General features: G+C 36.7%; 1 protein-coding gene across 1 annotated transcript in view; it reads right to left on the bottom strand.

The window, feature by feature from the left end:
* Window positions 1–3,059: 3,059 nt before the first annotated feature.
* Window positions 3,060–21,166, bottom strand: part of LOC149210406 (uncharacterized) — a 30,165-nt gene continuing 12,058 nt past the window's right edge. The window contains exons 2-4 of the mRNA XM_089394432.1: window positions 3,799–3,966; window positions 3,349–3,683; window positions 3,060–3,165 (exon numbers count right to left, since the gene is read on the bottom strand). Of these exons, the coding sequence (XP_089250558.1) occupies window positions 3,075–3,165; window positions 3,349–3,683; window positions 3,799–3,966 (594 nt within the window). The 3' untranslated portion in view covers window positions 3,060–3,074. The remainder of the gene's footprint in view (window positions 3,166–3,348; window positions 3,684–3,798; window positions 3,967–21,166) is intronic.

The following is a 21,166-nucleotide window of genomic DNA, read 5'->3' as shown; positions in this document are numbered from 1 at the left end:
GGGATTCAGAATGCGAGCTACTTTTCGAGAATTAAACCATTTTAAGGGATCCTGACTCCACCTAGCGTTGCATAACAGTTTGTTTTTTTACCCAACATTTGGCTAGCCCTCTACTTAGGCTCCCATTGTGCCCATTTTGGACGAGAATCTAAGGAAACACTGACTTCAACATTTGAATATAATTAAAAACTTTTGTCAACGTGCACATGTAACACAAACTGTTATGTAATACAGTATCCTTGTAAATAAACTAACAAATCTTTATATTTTTATATTTTAAACTAATGATCAATGGGTGTCTGTGGGGATTAGTCTTATTAGGTTAGATGTTCAAATTTCAGAAGAGAGTTTGAATTTATGATTAATTGGTTTTTGTGGGGATCCGTTTTATTAAGTTAGATGTTCAAATTTCATGAGAAATGTTGAAAATGAGAATCACTTTTGGGGAATTAAATTATTTTTAAAATCTAAAAATTTCAAAAATCCAAGCTAAACCTAACTTTGCACAACATATCATTCTTTTTTCTACAAAACCATAAATAACCCTCTACCTAAACTTAACTATTTTGATATATATATATATATATATATATATATATATATGGGGGGCATAACGAGTCATTTCAGCTGTGACGGACCTCATGATGGGACAAGAAACAAAATAACAAATTATTGCTTAAATTTAATTAATTAATTTATTTATTTTCATGTTTCCTAACATCTTGATAAAACTTGTCCAACAACTCTATTCCCATGGAGGTTTGAACTTCGGTCACTGAAATAATAGTCCAAGACCTAGTTCCCAGAAATTTGACTTCGGAGCACTGTTTTGAAGGAGAATGACTTGAAATATCTAAGTTTCCGTTGCCAAGCCTCTCTTGCACCAGGGTGTAATTGTTAGTCTTTACCATGTGTGAATTTATGCTCATCTTAAAAACATTTTAAGCAAACAAGAAAATAATACTAAAATACTAAATTTAATAAGATTATTATTATTATTGAGAATCAAAGTAATTTTTTTTCAATTTAATAACTTTATAAGCCTCTCTTGCACCAGAAGGTGCAATTGTTAGCCTTTACCATGTGTGAATTTATGCTCATCTTAAAAACATTTTAATCAAACAAGAAAATACGTTGGATCATCTTGAAAGTGGCACATGCATAACTTTAATATCCATGTGCCCTCTACCAAACAGTAGTTATATTTGTCTATTGCACCTTCATTAAGTCTGTTCTTCAGTATTGTTATAAGGAGACGCTAATCATTATGCCCTCTGTGTTTTCTTCTTTGTTGCATCATATTTCAGCAACAAGTAAGAAATTAAAGACATCCGATCAAATCAATTAGAAAACACAGAGTTTAAGATTGGCTTGTTAACGAAGATAATGAAACTGACTGAATTTAGGATGAGTTAGATGACCATATATATTACAACACTGGGCTCCATGACAAGCCAAGTTAATCGAAATAAGAATAATAATCTTCTTTCAAGGTCTTCGAGACCCAACTCTCCATTTTCCCGAATGAAAACTATAAAAAAAACCAACAAACGTCTGAGTAGATGTAGAGCACTTAACGAGTTGGAGTAATACCCGCGAACTAGATTGGTCCAAAGAGAGTTTGATCAACCCCAAGGTAACCTTGAGTATAGGTCATTTCAGTAAGCAGCCCCCCTTGTGAAATGAAAGGAGAGTGATCAATGCTTAGAATGACCTCAACGCGTTACGGACTAGGTGATTCAGGGTTATCAGAGTTGTAGCATATTCAAGATTATGTGATTCAGGGTTACCAGAGTACTAGCATTCTTTTTTATTTTTTTTTCGAGTAGTTGTATTAATTATATAATATTAAGATAATTATATTTAGTAATGTGGTTGATATAAATATATCTATATAATTTTTATAAATTTATTAGCTTATAAAAATAAGAAAATATTTTAATAATAATAAATATTGTTGTGTTAATAATTAAATTAGTTACTTATAATTAATCATATTTAATCAAAATTAATTAAAATTGACCCAAAACAAACTTGATCAACCCCAAAATAACTTAAATACATGCTTTTTCAGTGAGCAACCCTGGTTAAATAAAAAAGTAGTGATCAATGGTTAGAATAACCTCAACCGGCGAAGGACTAGGTGATTCTTGGTTACCAGAGTTTTAGCATACCCAAGATGTTGGATTCTTTATGCTATATAACAGGCAATCATTCGGATGGTTTGCTAAGAGTGTGAGAGTTTTGTGAGGCTTTCATGATGTAATCTCCTGATTTTATTAATAAATTCCTGATGCCTATGTTTGGTGGACGTAGCCCAGATTGGTTGGGTGAACCAAAACTGTGATTCCCATGTACCCACTTTCTTCCCGTATGGGTTTTAGGTTATAATTCTCTACCTACGGATATAGCAGCCCCCTATTTGGAGAGAGATTCCAAATGGTGGGAAGGCCCAAAGGCAAATCAGCTGGGTGTCCTCGAATGGCCACCCGACCATCTACATAATATGACTTGCTTCTTTCGAACAAGAATCATGTCTAGGGGATTTCCAGATCACAGAGATCTATGAATCACAGAGGGTATATGGTTTCTTGGTATAAAAATTGAAATTACCAGATTCAGAAAGAATTTCAAAAAGTTGAGGTCGAAGCCTCCAGTACTTCCTAGATACTTTGTCAATGTCAATCAATCTATAGAACTCTATTTCTTTTCTTGTTAGGCGAATGTCGAAGGACTCTTCTTTTGGTCTTTGTCGAAGGACTCTTCTTTTGATCTATAAAATTCTATTTCCTCTCTTCTTAATCGAGTTATTGTTTGGTTCTTAATCGAGTTATTGTTTGTACTTGCCATGATTCATTATTCCTGTGATTCTCATGTACCCACTTTCTTCCCGTATGGGTTTTAGGTTATAATTCTCTACCTACGGATATAGCAGCCCCCTATTTGGAGAGAGATTCCAAATGGTGGGAAGGCCCAAAGGCAAATCAGCTGGGTGTCCTCGAATGGTCACCCAACCATCAAAATAATATGACTTGCTTCTTCCGAACAAGAATTATGTCTAGGGGATTTCCAGATCACAGAGATCTGGAAATACGGGTGTACGTTTGCTCCAACTGTTTCTCAAGTTTAGTCAGCTCGCCTCCACCCCCAGTTGTCCCCCAATACCTGTATTAAGAAATAAATATTATTTACAAGCCTATTTAATAAATGGTGTCCAACATTTAAAAAAAGGTGTGAATTTATTTAGGTGGGACAAGGAAGTTCCCACGCTATAGACGACCTAGGAATTCAGCATCCATTTACACAATGTTTATTTTAAATATTAAAGTATGTTGAGTGAGCGTTCACCTGCTTTTTTTGGAAGCCTCAATTTGAGTGCAGCAAGCGATAGAGGTTTCAATTATCAACTCTATTGCTTCCTTTACTAAATCCTCCATCCTTTTCTTCGATTCAGGGTCGTTTTGAAGCACTTTTTGAAGATCTATAACAATTTTGGCGAATTTATTAATCTCCTCCAATAGGGATAGGGACAGACATGCTTCTTCACTCTTAGACATGTCTTCGTACCGCTCCCAAGCATTTGCCACTACAATAAAAGCTATATTAAACACCTGTCCTCCTCCAATGTCTTTGAGAAAACCCCGAACCATTTTCTTCGCGTCGCCTCTGGATGCAAATTCTTTCTGGATACCATAAAAGGAAGAGTAAGAACATTTCTAATGTAAGATACCTTCACGTTTTAATAATAGAATAAATGTAGGTAATGATAAATAATCGTGAAATACATCTAATACTTACGGCTGCATTAATTGCTTCATAGAGTACTTCTTTTAATTCCAGTAAGTTCTTTGAACCTAACCAGGAATCTATAGCAAGCTTTGGCTCTGACAGCTCATTCTCCTTTTTATTCTCTTTTTTGTTTTCCTCTGTTTTTTTGTTTTTCTCCTTTTTATCCCGTTTCTCTTTCTGTAAAAATAAAATACAATATTTAATATAACAGAACAATAAAAAAATTGAATCTATAAAAAATTAAATTAATTTTAAAAAATAAAATAACAAATTATTTTTTTAAAAAGTGTAATATTTTTTAGTATTTTATATAACAAAATAATAATAATAGATATAATCTATAGGAATAAAAAATAACTTTCTAATATAATGTAAATAGAGTTAAAAACTAATCAATGTAGCTTTAAAAAATGAAAAAATTATAAATTATTTTTAAATAATGTAATATTTTTTAGTATTTTATATGACAAAATTATTATAATAAATTATAATATAATCTATAGGAAGAAAAGATAATTTTCTAATATAATATAAATAAAGTTAAAAAATAATGTAGTTTTATGGACATCAAATCTTTTTTCAATTTGTTCTCTCATTCTAGTTTTTATACAGGGTTTTCATTGTGTAGGGTTTACTCATCAAACTTGTGATTTCAATAAATTCCTAGAGAAATTAGACTGGAAAAACTTCCAAAAAGTCTCACTAAAAGCAACTCGCTTTTTATATCTCAAGAGATTTGATCTCTCCAAATGTTTAGTAGGTTGGTTTATTTTTATGTAATTTGAACTTGTTTTATTGTTAATTATAATTATTAATTATTCTTTTATTTTAATTTTATTTTATTTTGACCTAGTCCAAATGTTTACAAGACATTACATTACATTACAACATAGCTACTATTCTAGGCTAGAGAGCTCCTTTGGTGCAATAATATTTACATGGATGACATGTCTATCTTGGAATAAGACTTCCAAAATTTTAATTTAATTATAAATAATTATTAATTAAAAAAATGTCATAATTATATGTGCCATATGAAGTAAGTTATGTTTTTTTGAACATGTGGTATTGATAAAAAATGATATTGGCTCATGGTATTGTAACAAGGCCTCTTTACAGATTAAGAATCTCCATGTTAAAGTGGGGCAAATCTCCATGGTTAAAAATATTGTTCCATGTTTTAAAAATGTATATATGTTTAACTTATCTATTATTTTTTTATTTGGTAATAATAATCTAGAAAAAAATTATAATTTTATTAGCTATATATATATATATATATATATATATATATATATTTAATTTTAGCAATGTGGGATGTATCATGTAATAAGTGTTTTGATTCTTATCATGGATTAATGTCAAAAGACATTTAGTAGTCATAGGTAAATTTTGTAGTATCTTCTAAACATGAACATATATGGAAATATCTCAGTTGGGTAGCCTGTTGGTCAAACCTCCCAGCCAAGTCATTGGCCCTCTATCACAAGGTGTTGGTTTTATCCTCCTCGATCAATCTAGGTCAATATTCCTTCAGTAGAGTCGAATGGGCATGTGGCCCCTTTAGGTGGGCCTGACTAGGGGTCTTACTGCAATAAAAAAAAAGGAGTGTATATGGAAATGTTGAATGATTTAGGTCAGTCTCTGGCTAGGAAGACTAGACCAGAATGAGAAGTCCACTCTCCATAGAGAGAGATACGATAGCGTAGTATTCAAAAAAGAAAAAAAGAACATGCATAACCTAAAAAACAAGTTAAATTGGCCTTAAGAAAAGACAATAATACTAAAAAACAATAGGAGCTTAAGTGTATCAAAAAACTAGGCAAAGGGATTAGAATCCATAGCTGCAACTTGGATAACTCCTGATTGTTTCCACTCGCTGAGGGTAGAATGTTGAGATATTTCTCTATACGGCCCAATCTCTAATCCAATTCCTTCATGTGATGATGCAAAAGCTGCATAGAGTGAAGGAGGTCTACTCAATGGTAAAATCAATCCATCAAAATTATGCAAAGGAGGAATTTCAAATGTCAGTACCAGTCAAAAGTGAACATGTACTGGCTGAAATTTCCACGTGTATACCCGACTTATGGCACTCGGTCTTCCCTCCTAGTGAGAACCTCTAGAACCTTTGTGTTTGAGAGATGGCATCGATGAGGTCTCCTTCTCTCTCCATGCAGGTGAGCTCGTCCTAGATGGGGCCCTGGGTAAGCTCGCAAAATAAAGCAACAATTCCCTCTAGATGATGAAGAGTACATGTGTTTCCTGAGAGGCCCATTCGTAGTAGTAAGCTACTCCTCTACGAACATAGGCACAATGACAATTCGTGGTGGAGGGACCAAGAAAGAAGGGAGAGCATGTGATCCATAAAGGAAAGGCATAAGTGACAGGCACAAAGAGAAAATCCAGGTGTAGGAGGGTCAGGCCCAAGTGGCATGGCAACAAATGTGGTCAAGAGTTGAGAAGGACATGGAAAATGAACATCAAACAAAGAGAATGAGCCAGCTCAGGAGGGTGCAAGGCGGATGATGTAGAGTTAGATGAGAATAACATTGAGGGGAGGGAAACAACTGAGGGGAACAAACTAGAAAGAGGTCTCTTGGGCCCTGAAGCAAGCTGAATACCTAGAGGGATACACCAGATGAGAATGTTGTTCGGAGAAATACAAGAAGGGAGTCCATAGATGAAAATAATGACTAAACAAGGGGTGTTACTCAAGCCAAAGCCCATCAAGAGCACATCTATAGAAGGTTTCTGACACCTGAATGAGGAATCCTCTTGTATGTAGGAGGAATTGAATTTAAAAGTTGTGTCACGCGCGCCAAACCTATAAAGGGAAAGAAACAATTGAGCAAAATCTATTCTCCTCGCAGTCAAATGGAAATTTCCTTTGTTTCCATAGCTCAATTCTGTGTGGGAGGGTCGCTCTTTTCTAAAGCTACAAACATGTTTAAAGGAAAGAAAAATAATGCTTTTTCAGGGATCAAGAAGGTGGGCCGACAGGAGACCCCAATTGTGATCAACAAGAGCCAAGGCCTATGTTTTAGGAAAGAGACTCAGGTAGCCAGCAATAACTATATGATATACAAATTGAGCAATGAGGAGGGACACAATAGTCCACAATAGAGCTAGTTCGAACTTCACATGACTGGAGACCATATAAGCTAGTTGGAGGAGTAATTGGAATTCAAAATGGAGTGTAGGATGAAGAATGATGGGTGTATCCCACATGTGGTAGCACCTTGGGATCATAGGAATCATAAACATTCTTTACAGGAGTGTGTTGTTGCATCCTCTATCCTCTTGGCTTGGTGGGGCAGTGGCAGCCCAACCTCCAACCCCTATTGCTCCATAAACACCCCATCTAGGACAAATGTATCCTTTCGAACAAGCGTCTAGCACATATCCTTTAGAGGGAAGTCTTGCAGAAGGTTCTGGTGGAGGATAGCACTGGTGAGGAGTCCAAACTTCCATAATTAACTAACATATTGACAAATTTCATTCACGTTTGTTGAACATGGGAGGAGACAATGACCGGGATGTTAGCAATACGAGAATAAGCATCACATATGAGTGCTTATAAACTCTAGCATTTGGATACATTATGCACTGGGGTATTGTTCTATATATTTCGTAGCATGTTGATGATAAGTTGAGAGTCCCATTTTGCAAAAATATTGGAGAAGCCGTGTACTTTTGCAATTTTCAACATTGTGATGGAGGAAGTGAGTTCCACTTCATTATTATTGTTAATGCCCAAAGTACCAGAGTATATATAAAGTGGGAGCCCTATGTGATCTCAGAATATACCTCCAAAACTAGTTGGAATCGAATTCCATTTTGATGCACTATTGAAATTTAGGGTTAGGAAAGAAGGTTGGGGGAGGGGACAGTGTAGAGGGAATAACAAGCAGAGGAGAGGGGACGAGGAATTTGTGGAAATTATGGTGTAGAATTGCAACTGCTCATGAAATTTTAATCTAAATCACAAGACACAATCCTATTCTACTTCTCTGTGGAATTCAATTCATAATTTAGAACATCAATCTCAAACATGCAATGAGAAATAACACACCTGCAAACAATATTTTTCCAGGGGGAAGCAATCTACTAAAAACCCATTTTCCTACTTGTGTTAATCTGATGAATAGAGATGTGTTACAATTGCTAGCTCAGTATGAGCTCAACCGGCAAATGAATAACCTAACTCTCTACTCACTGAGAATATCTAACCCAGACTTAGTCAATTTCTTCATTTTCTTGAGCCCCTATTTCCTTGCGCAATTCCTATGGAACTTAGGCTCTTATTATTTAAGAATTTCCTCCAAAATTCTTGCGCAATTCCCAAGGTTAATCATCTAACTGTGTGCAACACCTCTACACTCAAAACTAGTATACAACTGATGTTACACTGCCTTAAAGTCTCCACCACAGTTGGGGAACTCGAATTCTCTGCATGCACTGGTTATTTTGCGTTGATTAATCAGTTCAACTCACAATTTAGAACATCAATATCAAACATGCAATGAGAAATAACACACATGCACACAATATTTTTCTAGGGGGAAGTAATCTACTAAAAACCCCTTTTCCTACTTGCATTAATCTGATGAATATAGATGTATTACAATTGCTAGCTCAGTATGAGCTCAACTAGCAAATGAATAACCTAACTCTCTGCTCACTAAGAATATCTAACGCAGACTTAGTCAATTTCTTCATTTTCCTCGGCCCCTATTTCCTTTCGCAATTCCTATGCAACTTATGCTCCTATTATTTAGGAATTTCCTCCAAAATGCTTGCGCAATTCCCAAGGTTAATCATCTGACTGCATGCAACACCTCTACACTCAAGACTAGTCTACAACTGATGTTACACTGCCTCAAAATCTCCACCATAATTGGGGAACTCGAATTCTCTGCATGCACTAGTTATTTTGTGTTGATTAATCAGTTCAATTCACAATTTAGAACATCAATCTCAAACATGCAATGAGAAATAACACACATGCACACAATGTTTTTCCAGGGGGAAGCAATCTACTAAAACCCCATTTTCCTACTTGCATTAATGTGATGAATAGAGATGTATTACAATTTCTAGCTCAGTATGAGCTTAACCAGCAAATGAATAACCTAACTCTCTTCTCACTGAGAATATCTAACCCAGGATTAGTCAATTTCTTCATTTTCTTGAGCCCCTATTTCCTTGCGCAATTCCTATGGAACTTAGGCTCCTATTATTTAGGAATTTCCTCCAAAATGCTTGCGCAATTCCCAAGGTTAATCATCTAACTACATGCAACACCTCTACACTCAAGACTAGTCTACAACTGATGTTACTTTGCCTTGGAATCTCCACCACAATTGGGGAACTCGAATTCTCTACATGCAATGTTTATTTTGCGTTGATTAATTAGTTAACTAGATGATCACTTAGTTAGATTGTTGTCCCATTGCACAACTGACCTTCCACTAGTTCCTCCAACAATTAGAACTAGTTTAACTGAAAACAACTTGAAATAGTTGACCTTGATTGCTATAAATTAGCAATCACACATGCTTAACTGAACTCTCACTCCTCTAACTTGAATATATTGAGCTAATTGAGTGACAATTGCCATGTCACATCAATTAATTGCATCCCAATAGTCTGCTAGTGTGGAAATTTGAATTTTCTCAATTTGACCAAGGCAAAGTCAAATTGAGACTTTCTTTCTGCATTTTTTAACACTCTCTCTTAGCAAGAAAGGGATTATCAACCACCCCTATCCTGCACGTGTGGATCTCAAACTTCCCTCTTGACAAAGCTTGATTCCGCCTTATACAAGAATGCAACAAAATATAGATACAAACATAAACATCAAGATGCAACAAAAATAAAACTTCATTTCATTAATATCAAAGCACTGAAATATGCTTACATACATAATGGAAGTAAAGTAGCTTGGGCGATGATAACTTATCTCTGAGAAGAGATGTGGCGGATACATGCCTCTGAACTATGTTTCAATGAGACTCAGTGGCCTTTTTATCATTGAGAAACAATGAGAAACCCCGAAACATCCAAAAACCTAACCCGAGAAGATGAAGCGCCAAAATCTTGTTGGCCCAGTTGGGGTAAGTTGGAACGTCAACTTCCCGAAGTCGTAACTTTGGCATGCGATCTTTGTTTGGCTATCATAATATCTCATTTCAAAGATCTCAAAAAGGAGGCCAAACATAAATTAGTCAACTAGTTGGGCACTTTTCAGGACTCTCTATTTTCCCTAAAAACATATTTTGACCCTCAAAATTGCTATGAAAGACTAGGACCCAAAAAACTGCCAAAAATAATAACTTGTGCTACAATTAAGGAAAGTGAAAAGAAACAATGGTGTGGGTCCAAGTGGAATAAGCGGGTGGCCACCAATATCCACCTGGATCAATCATCCCTCCTTAGGAAGAAATGGTCCCCATTGCGTTGAGTGCCTCCATGAGATGGGGAAACTTATTTTAAACTTGGTCCCTTGTGAGCCACTTGCCTTGGTGCAGGAGTTGGCCAACTTTGATAACATGATACAATTGGATCTTCTACTGGCGAGTGTTCTTAATATGTGTGTCCACGATTCGATCAGTTGTGGCTTGTTCCATGCAGTCTGGGTTTAGCTCTGCTGGTGTGAGTTGTTCTGCAATGTCTGATGTGTCATGTAATGGTGGAAAGTATGGTCAAAAGTGGTCCACATTGAACACTAGGTGCAAGCCAAGGAATGGGGGATTTCTAAGCTCAAAAGCATTGTCTCCTACATCCTTAGTGATGGTGTAAGACCCATATCGAAGCGGTGAAGCTTGTGGTGGGCCCCAGCGAGATGCTCCTTCTACAAATGTAACCAAACTTTGTCTCCCACCTGGAACCTGTGTAGCACCTCATGTTGATCATGATGTTTTTTGTACTTAGCATTGGCTCTGTCCAATATGCCTGTTTGCGGCTATGCTGAATGCGCTTAATGATGTTGTTAACCCTATCAGTTTCGGCTCGAACATAAGCCGAATCTACTTGAGTAGCTGCAAATGGTATGGCCACATCAATGGGACATAATGGTTGGAATCCCAATCCCACCTGAAAGGGATTGTGGCCAATTGAGTTATGGAGAGCTCTGTTGTAACTGTGTTGGACATAGGTGAGGCTTTCATCCCATGTGTTTGGATGCTTCATGTTGTACATACGTAAAATGTGCATGATCATCCTCTTAACGACCACTATTTTTCCCTCAGTTTGAGGGTGAAAGGTTGTGGACTTAGTGAGCTTGGTATCCAGCATCGACTAGAGGCTTGACCAAAATGTACTCAGCAACCTGTTGTCTTGATCTGAGATAATGGACTGTGGGATCCCAAAGTATACCCACACTCGTTCAAAGAAGAGCTTAGCAGTGGCTTCTATTGTGATACTTTTCTTGCAAGCTGCAAGAATGTCCATCTTAGAGAATTTGTCGATGACCACGAAAACTTAGTCATTTCCATGCTTAGTAGAAGGAAGGCCCGACATGTAATCCATGGATATGGATTCCCAAGGCCGACTAAGAGTAGGCAGAGGAGTATATAGGCCTTGCTTCTTGATGGTCGGTTTGGAAATGACACAGGCAGTGCAAGATCTGATGTACCTCCCAACATCCCGTCGAAGGTGATGCAAATGGCCAAGTCTTTCGTGGCAGAGCTCACCGACATCACAACTCTGCACTTTCTCTACCTTACTACTTAATGCGGAAAAATATTCGACATCAAGTTTATATAGTTTCTTCACACGAACCTCGATTTTCTTCACCTATCAAGTGGCTTTGTGCCTCAGAAAGGCTTTACTTTCACTAAAGATCATATCATAACCATGGTTTTCCAAAAGAACTATAGAGATGAGGTTCTTCTTCAAGATTAATACAAGCATGACATCTAGAGACATTTCCACCCAAGATCACTAAAACACTCTCTAGACCATGTCATGTGGAACGAGGCAACTAGATTCCAAGTACCACACACTCCCCATCATAGTGTTGGTAATGCATGTAATAAGGGTGAAATCTAGCTTGAACTGTGAAGCTAAAGCTTAACCTGCTACTCCTCCCAAGTACTTCTTGCTAGACATTTTGTGTGCACACTTTGTAGCGTATTGCCCGAATTCATGAAAATTTAAACATTTTATTTTGGACAAGTCTTTCTTCTTATGCCCTTGGTTGGATTTTGGTTTGTTTTGATACTTCCCTTTTCCTTTCTTTCCCTTTCCAACCAATGTAAAATTTTCTTCATCCTCTCCCTTGGATGAAATTCCATCTATGGTACTTCGCCTAATCACTTCTTGTACCAAATCGGACCATAAGCGTTCTCAATTCGGTGATTACTCCCTCCTGTTTATCGAGTCCTGGTAGCTATCCCAACTTTTGGGAAGGCCTAAAAGAGTTAGGTGCACCAAGTCATCTTCTGCAACATTCACACCAATCCCTCCAACCTCATCACGAACTTGTGTAAATCTGGTGAGATAATGTGGAATAGTATCATTCTTATGCATCTTGATATTTCAAAGTTTTTCTTTGAGCATCAATTTTCTAGGGTCATTGTTATTCTCAAATAGCTCTGTCGGTGCCTTCCACATTGCAAAATGAGTCTTTTTCCCATGGATATTTGAGACAATGTGGTCTCGCACTCCTCCAATATTATTCTCCTCGCCTTGGCTACATCTTTCTTCCATTGGGCTAGGTTCTTGGAATCAACTGATCCTGGTTTTGGAATGTCTATATTGATATATTCTAGCAATCCATTGTCATCAAGAACCGCCTCCATGCGATCCTTCCATGCAATGAAATTTGAGTTGTCTTCCAAAGCATAATCTAGTCTCAATCCATTGAAGGCCATTCTCCCAACTATGAAGAGATATTGCTACACTAAAGTTGCAAATTTGAACCTCCTAAGGAACAACTTCAAAATGTTTGTTCTAATTTGAATCTTGCTCTGATACCATGTAGAAATATGCTGATAGAATTGCAACTACTTAAGAAATTTAATCTACATCAAGAGACACAATTCTACTATATTGCTCTACCGAAATTAATTCACAATTTAGACCAACATTCCCAAACATGCATCAATCACATACACAAGTACACAAATTTATACTGGGGAAACCAACTGGTAAAAAACCCCTTAAGCTTGCTTGCATTAATCAAATGAATAGAGAATGTATTACAATTGCTTGCTCTCTCTGAGCACAACCTGCAAGTGAATAACCTTCCTCTCTGCACAATGAGAAGCTCTGACTCAGACTTAGTCAATTCTGCCTCTACTTGAGACCCTATTTCCTTGCACAAATCTTGAGGAATTAGGCCCCTATTTTTTAGGAATTTTCCTACAATTGATTTCATAATTCCCAAGGTTGATCCTCTGGATGCATGCAACACTTGTACACTTAAGACTAGTCTACAATGATATTACATTGCCTTGGAATCTCCACCATAGATGGGGAACTCGAATTATTTGCATGCACTAGCTATTTTTTGGTTGATTAATTAGCTAAATGGATGATCACTGAGTTAGACTATTATCCCACTACACAACTAACCTCCAACTAGTTCTATCAACAGTTAGAACTAGTTTAACTGAATATAACTCTAAATAACTAAACTGGACTACTAAAAATAATCAATCACACATGCTTAACTGAACGCCAAGCTCTCTAACTCGAATTAAAGCTAACTAAGTGACAAAAGCCATGTCACCTCAGTTAATTGCCTCTAAGTTTTATGTTGATGTGGAAATTTCATATTTTCTCAATTTGACAAAGGCAACAACAAAACTATGCATCAATGACTTACAGGTACTATAATCACAAAGTGTTTGTAAATGTGAACAGCATCTGGTGGCAAGTTAGACCTTATTTCCGTAACTGCACCATGGAAGTTGGGTCATGCATAGTAACTCTCAAATAATGTTTACCCTGGTAAGTATGTTAATGTGGGTAAATGTGGGGTGGGGTTATTACAATTTTAGATAATTTCAATTGGGAGACTTTCGAAGGGAATCTCCAAGATCATCAGATCCTTATGGATCAGGAAGATTATAAATTAAGATGGGGAAAAAATTGTTAGGTCCCTATAATACTAGTGATTCCCCCATTACTGTTGTCATTTTAGCCCTTATTGTTATTGTTGTGTCCCTATTGTCCCCATATTGTTATTATTGTGCCCATAGAAGCACACTATTGTTATTATTGTGCCCTTATATTATTATTGTTATGTCGGCTTTGATTATATTGTGACCCCTTAGACTCCTATATATAGAAAGGAGGTTTTGTCATTTATATCATCCAAGAATTGTTCATTTGTGTAATGTAAAGGAGGTTGCCCCCTTGAAGAGGCTGATTTCTAAGGCATTGATCTTTCTTTTCTATATTTTTGTGAGCTGGTTTCATAACATTTGGTATGAGAGCTTTGGATTCTAGGGTTTCATTGCTCGAAACAGGTCATCGTGGAATTTTCACTATAAAAATTTTTCTGTGACGTTTCAGAAGCTAAAAAAAACCCATTTGAGCCAAAACTGAACTTCAGGTCCAAAGTCTTGCTATATTTTTGGAGATATGATCTGAGGAAGTTAGTTTTTTTGCAGACTCCCAAATTACATTCCAAACAGGTGACCTTGGGAAAATCAACATAACTTTCTCTCTCAGCATCAGATTGAAATTTCGTAAGAAGTTTCAGAAAGAGGACAGACTGTAGTTTTCTGTGTATCTCTTTTAGATACAAAGGTCGAAACAGTGACACATGGCACGTCGTACAAGTTCGCTCTACTGAAAAATTATATAGTCAGGTTATCTTGAGAGATTGGGCATAACTCTTTCTTGGAGAATCCAATTTTGATCATACTGGTGGCATTGGAAAGAGGAATCAGAGGCTTTCCGCAGGAAGAAATTTTAGACCTTGGAGATCGACAATTACAGAGATGCAACAGATTGAATATCGAGCTTCTACAAAGCGAAAAAATATGTGTAGTCTTTTTAAAATTTTGCATAAGTTTGGGTTGAAAAATTAGTTTGAAGTTCAAAGGTCATAATGAAGCATAATTATCATTAATTGATGTCCCGAATAAAGAAAATGGAAACACCTAGTAAGCAACCTGAAAGCTCTAGCATGACTCATGAAGAAGAGGAAGAAATGCAACATGATATATCAAAATTACGAAACCAAGTGCAACAAATTTCACTCTCACAAAAGGTAACAGAAGCTAAGATGGATGGTTTAAAGAAAGGCGTGGAAGCTAAGATGAATGGCATGGAAGCTAAGATGGATGGTTTAGAAGTAAACATTGAATATTTGAAGAAAGACATGAAAGGTTTGAAAGGAGGTGTGGCAAAGTTACTACAAGAAATGCTTCCTAATGGTGAAAAGATAGTAGAGGAAACTCATGATGAGAACAAAATAAATGTTAGTCATGATTTCATAAACTCTAACTTTGGATTGAAGACCCACCATGTTCAAAAGATCAATATGAGGAAGTTTGATGGCAAGGACCTGGTAACATGGATACTACAGATGAAGCAATATTTCGATCTCCATGATGTGAAAAACACACAAAAGGTACGCATTACAAATTTATATTTGGAACCAAATCAATTTGTATGGTATTGATGGCTTTGCTCTTATAAACAAATAGTCACTTGAGCAATTTTTACGAAAGAAATGATAGCACATTATGAGGATACAAAAAGAAACACTTTTTTTAGCCAATTGATAAACCTCAAACAAAAGGGTTCAATGATGGAGCACATTGAGGACTTCCAAAAATTGAATATAAGGGTAAAAGATATTCCAAAGGAGCATAGGATTGATGTGTTCATAGGGACTTTAAAGGATAACATCCAACATGAAGTTCCCCTTTGGGAACCTCACTCATTAGAGAAGGCATTCGGGTTGGCAAGAAAAATGGAAAGCAAAATTATGGCAACAAGGAAGCCTACCACTCACAACTATAAGGATGGAAGTGTTGTTTCCCATAGCCTTCCACAACCTACGAGGTTGACACCCCAACAATTGGAAGAAAAAAGTGCAAAAGGGATTTGTTACAGTTGTGATAGCAAATACACTAAAGGTCATAAGTGTGCTGAGAAGAAATTATTTTACATAGATTGTGAAGAGGAGGAAGAGAAGAAACAAGAAACATCAAAAGAACAGTATATACACCAGGAACAAACCCTAGAGAAAGAAGAAATGAATCCGACCATATCTTGTAATGTGTTGGCCAGAATTACCACTACTCAAACTATCAAGATAGAATGACATATCAAGAAGAAAAAGGTAATAATGTTGATTGATTCTGGTAGTACCCATAATTTTATTCATTGTAGGATAGCCAAGGAATTGAATTGCTTCCTATATCCAGCACCAGCGTGTTAAGTGATGGTTGCGAGTGGAGGAATCATAAATTGCTATGGAAAGTGCCATAATATCAAGCTATCCATGGGAGAATATGTATTGAATAGCCCAATGCTTTTAATTCCAATGGGTGGTGTTGATGTTGTATTAGGAGTCCAATGGCTACAATTCTTAGGTACAATAGTTGCTACTTTTCAAGAACTTTTCATGAAATTTTCTTCGGAAGGAAAGGAAGTTGAGTTAAGAGGTATCGCAGGGAAACCAGGAAATATAATCAGCTATAATGGAATGACAATGCTTCTAAATAAATAACAATGAGGCGTAATTGAAAAATTATGTTCGCTAGAGGTTCCCACATCGAAATCATCTATTTCTCCAGATCTCCAAAAAGACTTGGAAAATCATTCCAAGGTATTTAAGACTCCCAAAGGTCTCCCACCTATCCGTGATCATGATCATGCTATTCATTTTATTTCAGGAAGTGTTCCTCCAAACATCAGGCCTTACAGATATCCCTATGCCCAAAAGAGTGAAATTGAACGTATGGTTGCATAAATGCTAGAGGCTGGTATAATTCAACCTAGTCAAAGTTATTTCTCTACTCCAGTAGTATTGGTGGACAAGAAGAATGCATCATGGTGCATGCGTCTGAATTATAGGGAGCTCAACAAGCTCACTATTAAAGATAAATTTCCCATTCCTGTCATTGATGAACTATTGGATGAATTGCATGGATCAGTTTACTTCACCAAGTTGGATCTTCGTTCAGGATATCATCAAATCAGAATGAAGACTGAAGACATTCCGAAAACAAAATTTAGAACTCATGAGGGTCATTATGAATTTTTGGTCATGCCTTTTGGACTTACCAATGCACCTTCTACATTACAAGGTTTGATGAATTCCATTTTCAAACCCTTCCTTAGAAAATTTGTGTTCAAATTTTTTGATGATATACTAATCTATAGCAAGTCTTGGAAGGATGATGTTCAACATGTTGATAGGGTGCTCAAACTATTGGTGGAGAAACAATTATATGCAAAAAGCTCCAAATGTTTCTTTGTATTACAAGAGGTGGAATATCTAGGTCATATTGTATTTCATGAAGGTGTTAAGGTAGACCCTAGCAAAATTAAATCCATTAAGGAATGGAAAATCCCCACATCCATAAAGCATCTACGAGGATTTCTGGGTTTGACAAGGTATTATCGCAAGTTGTTAAGAATTATGGGTGAATAGCAACACCTCTAACAACATTATTGAAAAAAGATGCATTTTTATGGACTCCAAAAGCAGCGAAGGCCTTCACAAAAACCTTTATTGTGGAATGTGATGCCTCGGGAAATGGAATTGGTGTTGTTTTAATGCAAAAAGAAATACCCATTGCTTTTTAAATTCATCCAATCAAAGGAAAGTATTTACACAAAGATATTTATGAGAAGGAAATGTTGGCAATACTACATGCACTTAAGAAATGGCGACCATACCTAATGGGAAGACACTTGAAGGTAAAAACGGATCATGATAGTCTTAAATGCCCTTTAGAACAAATATTATATTCAAAAGAACAACAAAAATGGGTAACAAAGATGTTAGGTTATGGCTTTGAAATCATATACAAAAGAGGGAAGGAAAATGTTGTGGCAAATGCACTCTCAAGAAAGGATGAGGAGCTGGAAGCGTTGCTTTGTGCCATTTCTATTATCCAACCAAATTGGATAAACAAAGCAAGGGATGAATGGAAGAATGACGAAAAAGCGTGGGCACTCATTCAAAATTTACAACAAGATCCCAGTGCAGCTAATACATTTAGCTGGAAAAATGATTTGTTATTGTACAAATATCGCTTATACCTATGTCAGAATTCTTGACTCAAACAAAATATTCTTATGGAATTGCACGCCTCTCCCTTAGGAGGGCACTCGCGATTTTTAAAAACTTACCACAGGGTTAAGAAGGAATTTTTTTGGGATGACTTTAAATCTGATATTCAAAAGTTTGTGGCGAAATGTTTGGTTTTCCAACAAAATAAAGTTGAAACAATTAAGACCCCGGGTCTATTACAACCTTTATCCATTCCAAGCCAATGTTGGGAGGAGGTTTCAATGGATTTTATCACAGGTTTACCCAAGTCCGAAGGAAAGAGTGTCATCATGGTGGTAGTTGACAGACTTACCAAGTATGCACACTTTTGTGCATTATCTCATCCACTTAAAGGCAATACAGTTTCTACTACATTTATGGAAATAATTCAAAAGCTACATGGAAACCAAAAGATTATTGTAAGCGACAGAGATCCCATTTTCACTGGAAATTTTTGGACATAATTATTTTCTTGTCTTGGTACTCAGTTAGCTCATAGCTCATCTTATCATCCTCAATCTGATGGGCAAAGTTTGGAAGGATATCTTCGTTGCTTTGTATCTAATAAACAAACACAATGGGTCAAATGGTTTCCTTTGGTTGAATGGTGTTATAATACTTCCTTCCATACTGCGGGAAAAATGACCCCATTTATGGCACTTTATGGATATCACCTACCATCCATCACATCATATTTAAGAGAAAATTTTAAGGTTCAAGCAGTGGAAGATCACATCGGGCATCAACAACAAGTTATCCAACTCTTAAAGGATAACCTAACTTTGGCACATAATAGAATGAAACAACAGGCAGATCAACATCGCAGCGAAAGAAGTTTTGATATAGGTGACTGGGTATTTCTACAGCTACAACCATATAAACAAATTTCCCTCAGGAAAGCTAAGAATTGTAACAAATTATCACCAAATTATTATGATCTGTACAAGGTGTTGTAAAAGATTAGTACTATGGCATACAAATTGGAGCTTCCTGTAGCTTCCCGAGTGCACCTAGTTTTCCATGTTTCATGCTTAAAGAAGGTTATTTGTGACAAGCTCCCAGTTCAAACAATATTGCCATAACTTGACAAGGAAGGAAAAATCATATTGGAACCTGAAGCAGTCACAGAAACAAGAACTCGACAGCTACGAAATCGATCAATTTCGGAGTATCTTATCAAGTGGAAGCACTTACCCGTTGAATATTCCATATGGGAGGATGAGAATTTTATACAGAATCATCTAGAACTACTAAAGCGTTGATGAAAACACTTTTTTTAAGGAGAAAGGCATGTTAGGTCCCTATAATACTAGTGATTCCCCCATTACTATTGTCATTGTAGCCCTTATTGTTATTGTTGTGCCCCTATTGTCTCCATATTATTATTATTGTGCCCCGTAGAAGCCCACTATTGTTATTATTGTGCCCTTATATTATTATTATGTCAGCTTTGATTATATTGTGACCCCTTAGACTCCTATATATATAAAGGATTGTATCATCCAAGAATTATTCAATTGTGTAATGTAAAGGAGGCTGCCCCCTCGAAGAGACTGATTTCTAATGTATTGATCTTTCTTTTCTATCTTTTTGTGAGCTGGTTTCATAACAAAAACTCAAGAGGTGACTTTATCCTCAAGGAGGCTTATGGATATTTGCATAACTAAAATCAATTGGAACAACGTCCTTTGTGGATTTTTCTATGGGAAAAATAATAGTGGCCAAAAAATACTCTCTTTCTTTGGTTGGTTCTCTATGGTAAAATCCTTACCTGGGATAACCTCATAAAACATGGCTTTTTGGGTGCATCTCGTTGTTGTCTATGTGAAAAATGGGAGGAAACCACTAATAAACTTATGAACTCCTACATTCATGCCTCAACTTTATGGGACTAGGGGATGGAGGTATTCATAACTTCGGATAGAAAAATGGCATCAATTCATAGCACCGTGGACAACTAGCAACCTCACATCACATCTCATTTAATTTTAAACAGAGCTTGGAACTTGTTTCCAGGGGCCCTCTCTTGGGTAATTTGGAAAGAAAGAAATGTGAGAATCTTCAGAAATATCCAGGTTACAGGGGAGATTCTACTTACCAAATTAAAGAAGATAATTCAAAACTCTAACTCTATTTCCAGTCTTACTCCTTTGCAAGGCCCTCCTCGAGCTTCAGACCTTGATATCCTTTAGCTCCTCAAACTAGAAAACATTCTATCCATTGTTACTAAAAATCCCTTTATCAACCTTGATACCCCTGACACATGGTCTCCCCCAAGTATCAACGTTATCAAGTTAAACTATGACAATGCTTTTAAGGGTAACCTTGGGTCTGTACTTCGGAGGAATCTTCAAAAATAATAAGGGAGAAATCAATTAGATCTATTATGGGAAATTAGGGATCAACACGAACAATGTGGCTGAGTTGCAGTCTATGGAGCATGGACTCGACATCGCCATGTCCATGCAATTCATTAACACTAATTGTCGAAGGGACTCAATGTTGGCCACCCTTGTTGCCCATAAACTCCAACATGACACTCTAGTTAGCAAAGTGACCGCCAATTGGAGGCTTTCGAAGACTCTTCAACTCATTCAACACCACATCACCAACATCGGTGGGGTTCACTTCCGTGCAGTTAAGCACAACGAAAATTGTGTAGATAATTGGCTGGCGAATGAGGGGACAGAGGACAACCTCACATTAAGCTCCCATGCATGGAAAGAATTACCTGACGAAAATATGTGTCAAGAATGTGAAGAACTCCACCGCAAGGACATAGACATTTATGGTCTTAATGACCCTCCAAACCATCCTACCAACTCGCATGTCATTTCTTGATGGATTTGTATGCAAACTTTGAAGGTTGTGAGACGAAATGATGCTCTTAATGAGTACTTGAACTATGGAATGATGAATGATTGCAATGGCCGCCCACCACATCCTTCCACCAACTGAATGAATCAATCAAATTTTAAGCTAGATATCATTGTACATGCGAGGATTTTTTGCATTGATGTCTCCATTATTCTCCTTGGCCTTCTCAACCCCAGGAAGCTTAATGTCACCCCCCACTCAAGTTTTCTTTTCCTTCTATTGTTATTTTCTCTTGCTTGGTTTTTCGCT

The sequence above is a fragment of the Pinus tabuliformis genome, chromosome 1_2 (genome assembly GCF_031772625.1).
Source record: "Pinus tabuliformis cultivar Carrire ecotype Pingquan chromosome 1_2, CPIR1, whole genome shotgun sequence".
Taxonomy (NCBI): domain Eukaryota; kingdom Viridiplantae; phylum Streptophyta; class Pinopsida; order Pinales; family Pinaceae; genus Pinus; species Pinus tabuliformis.
This window is presented reverse-complemented; position numbering and strand designations above follow the sequence as displayed.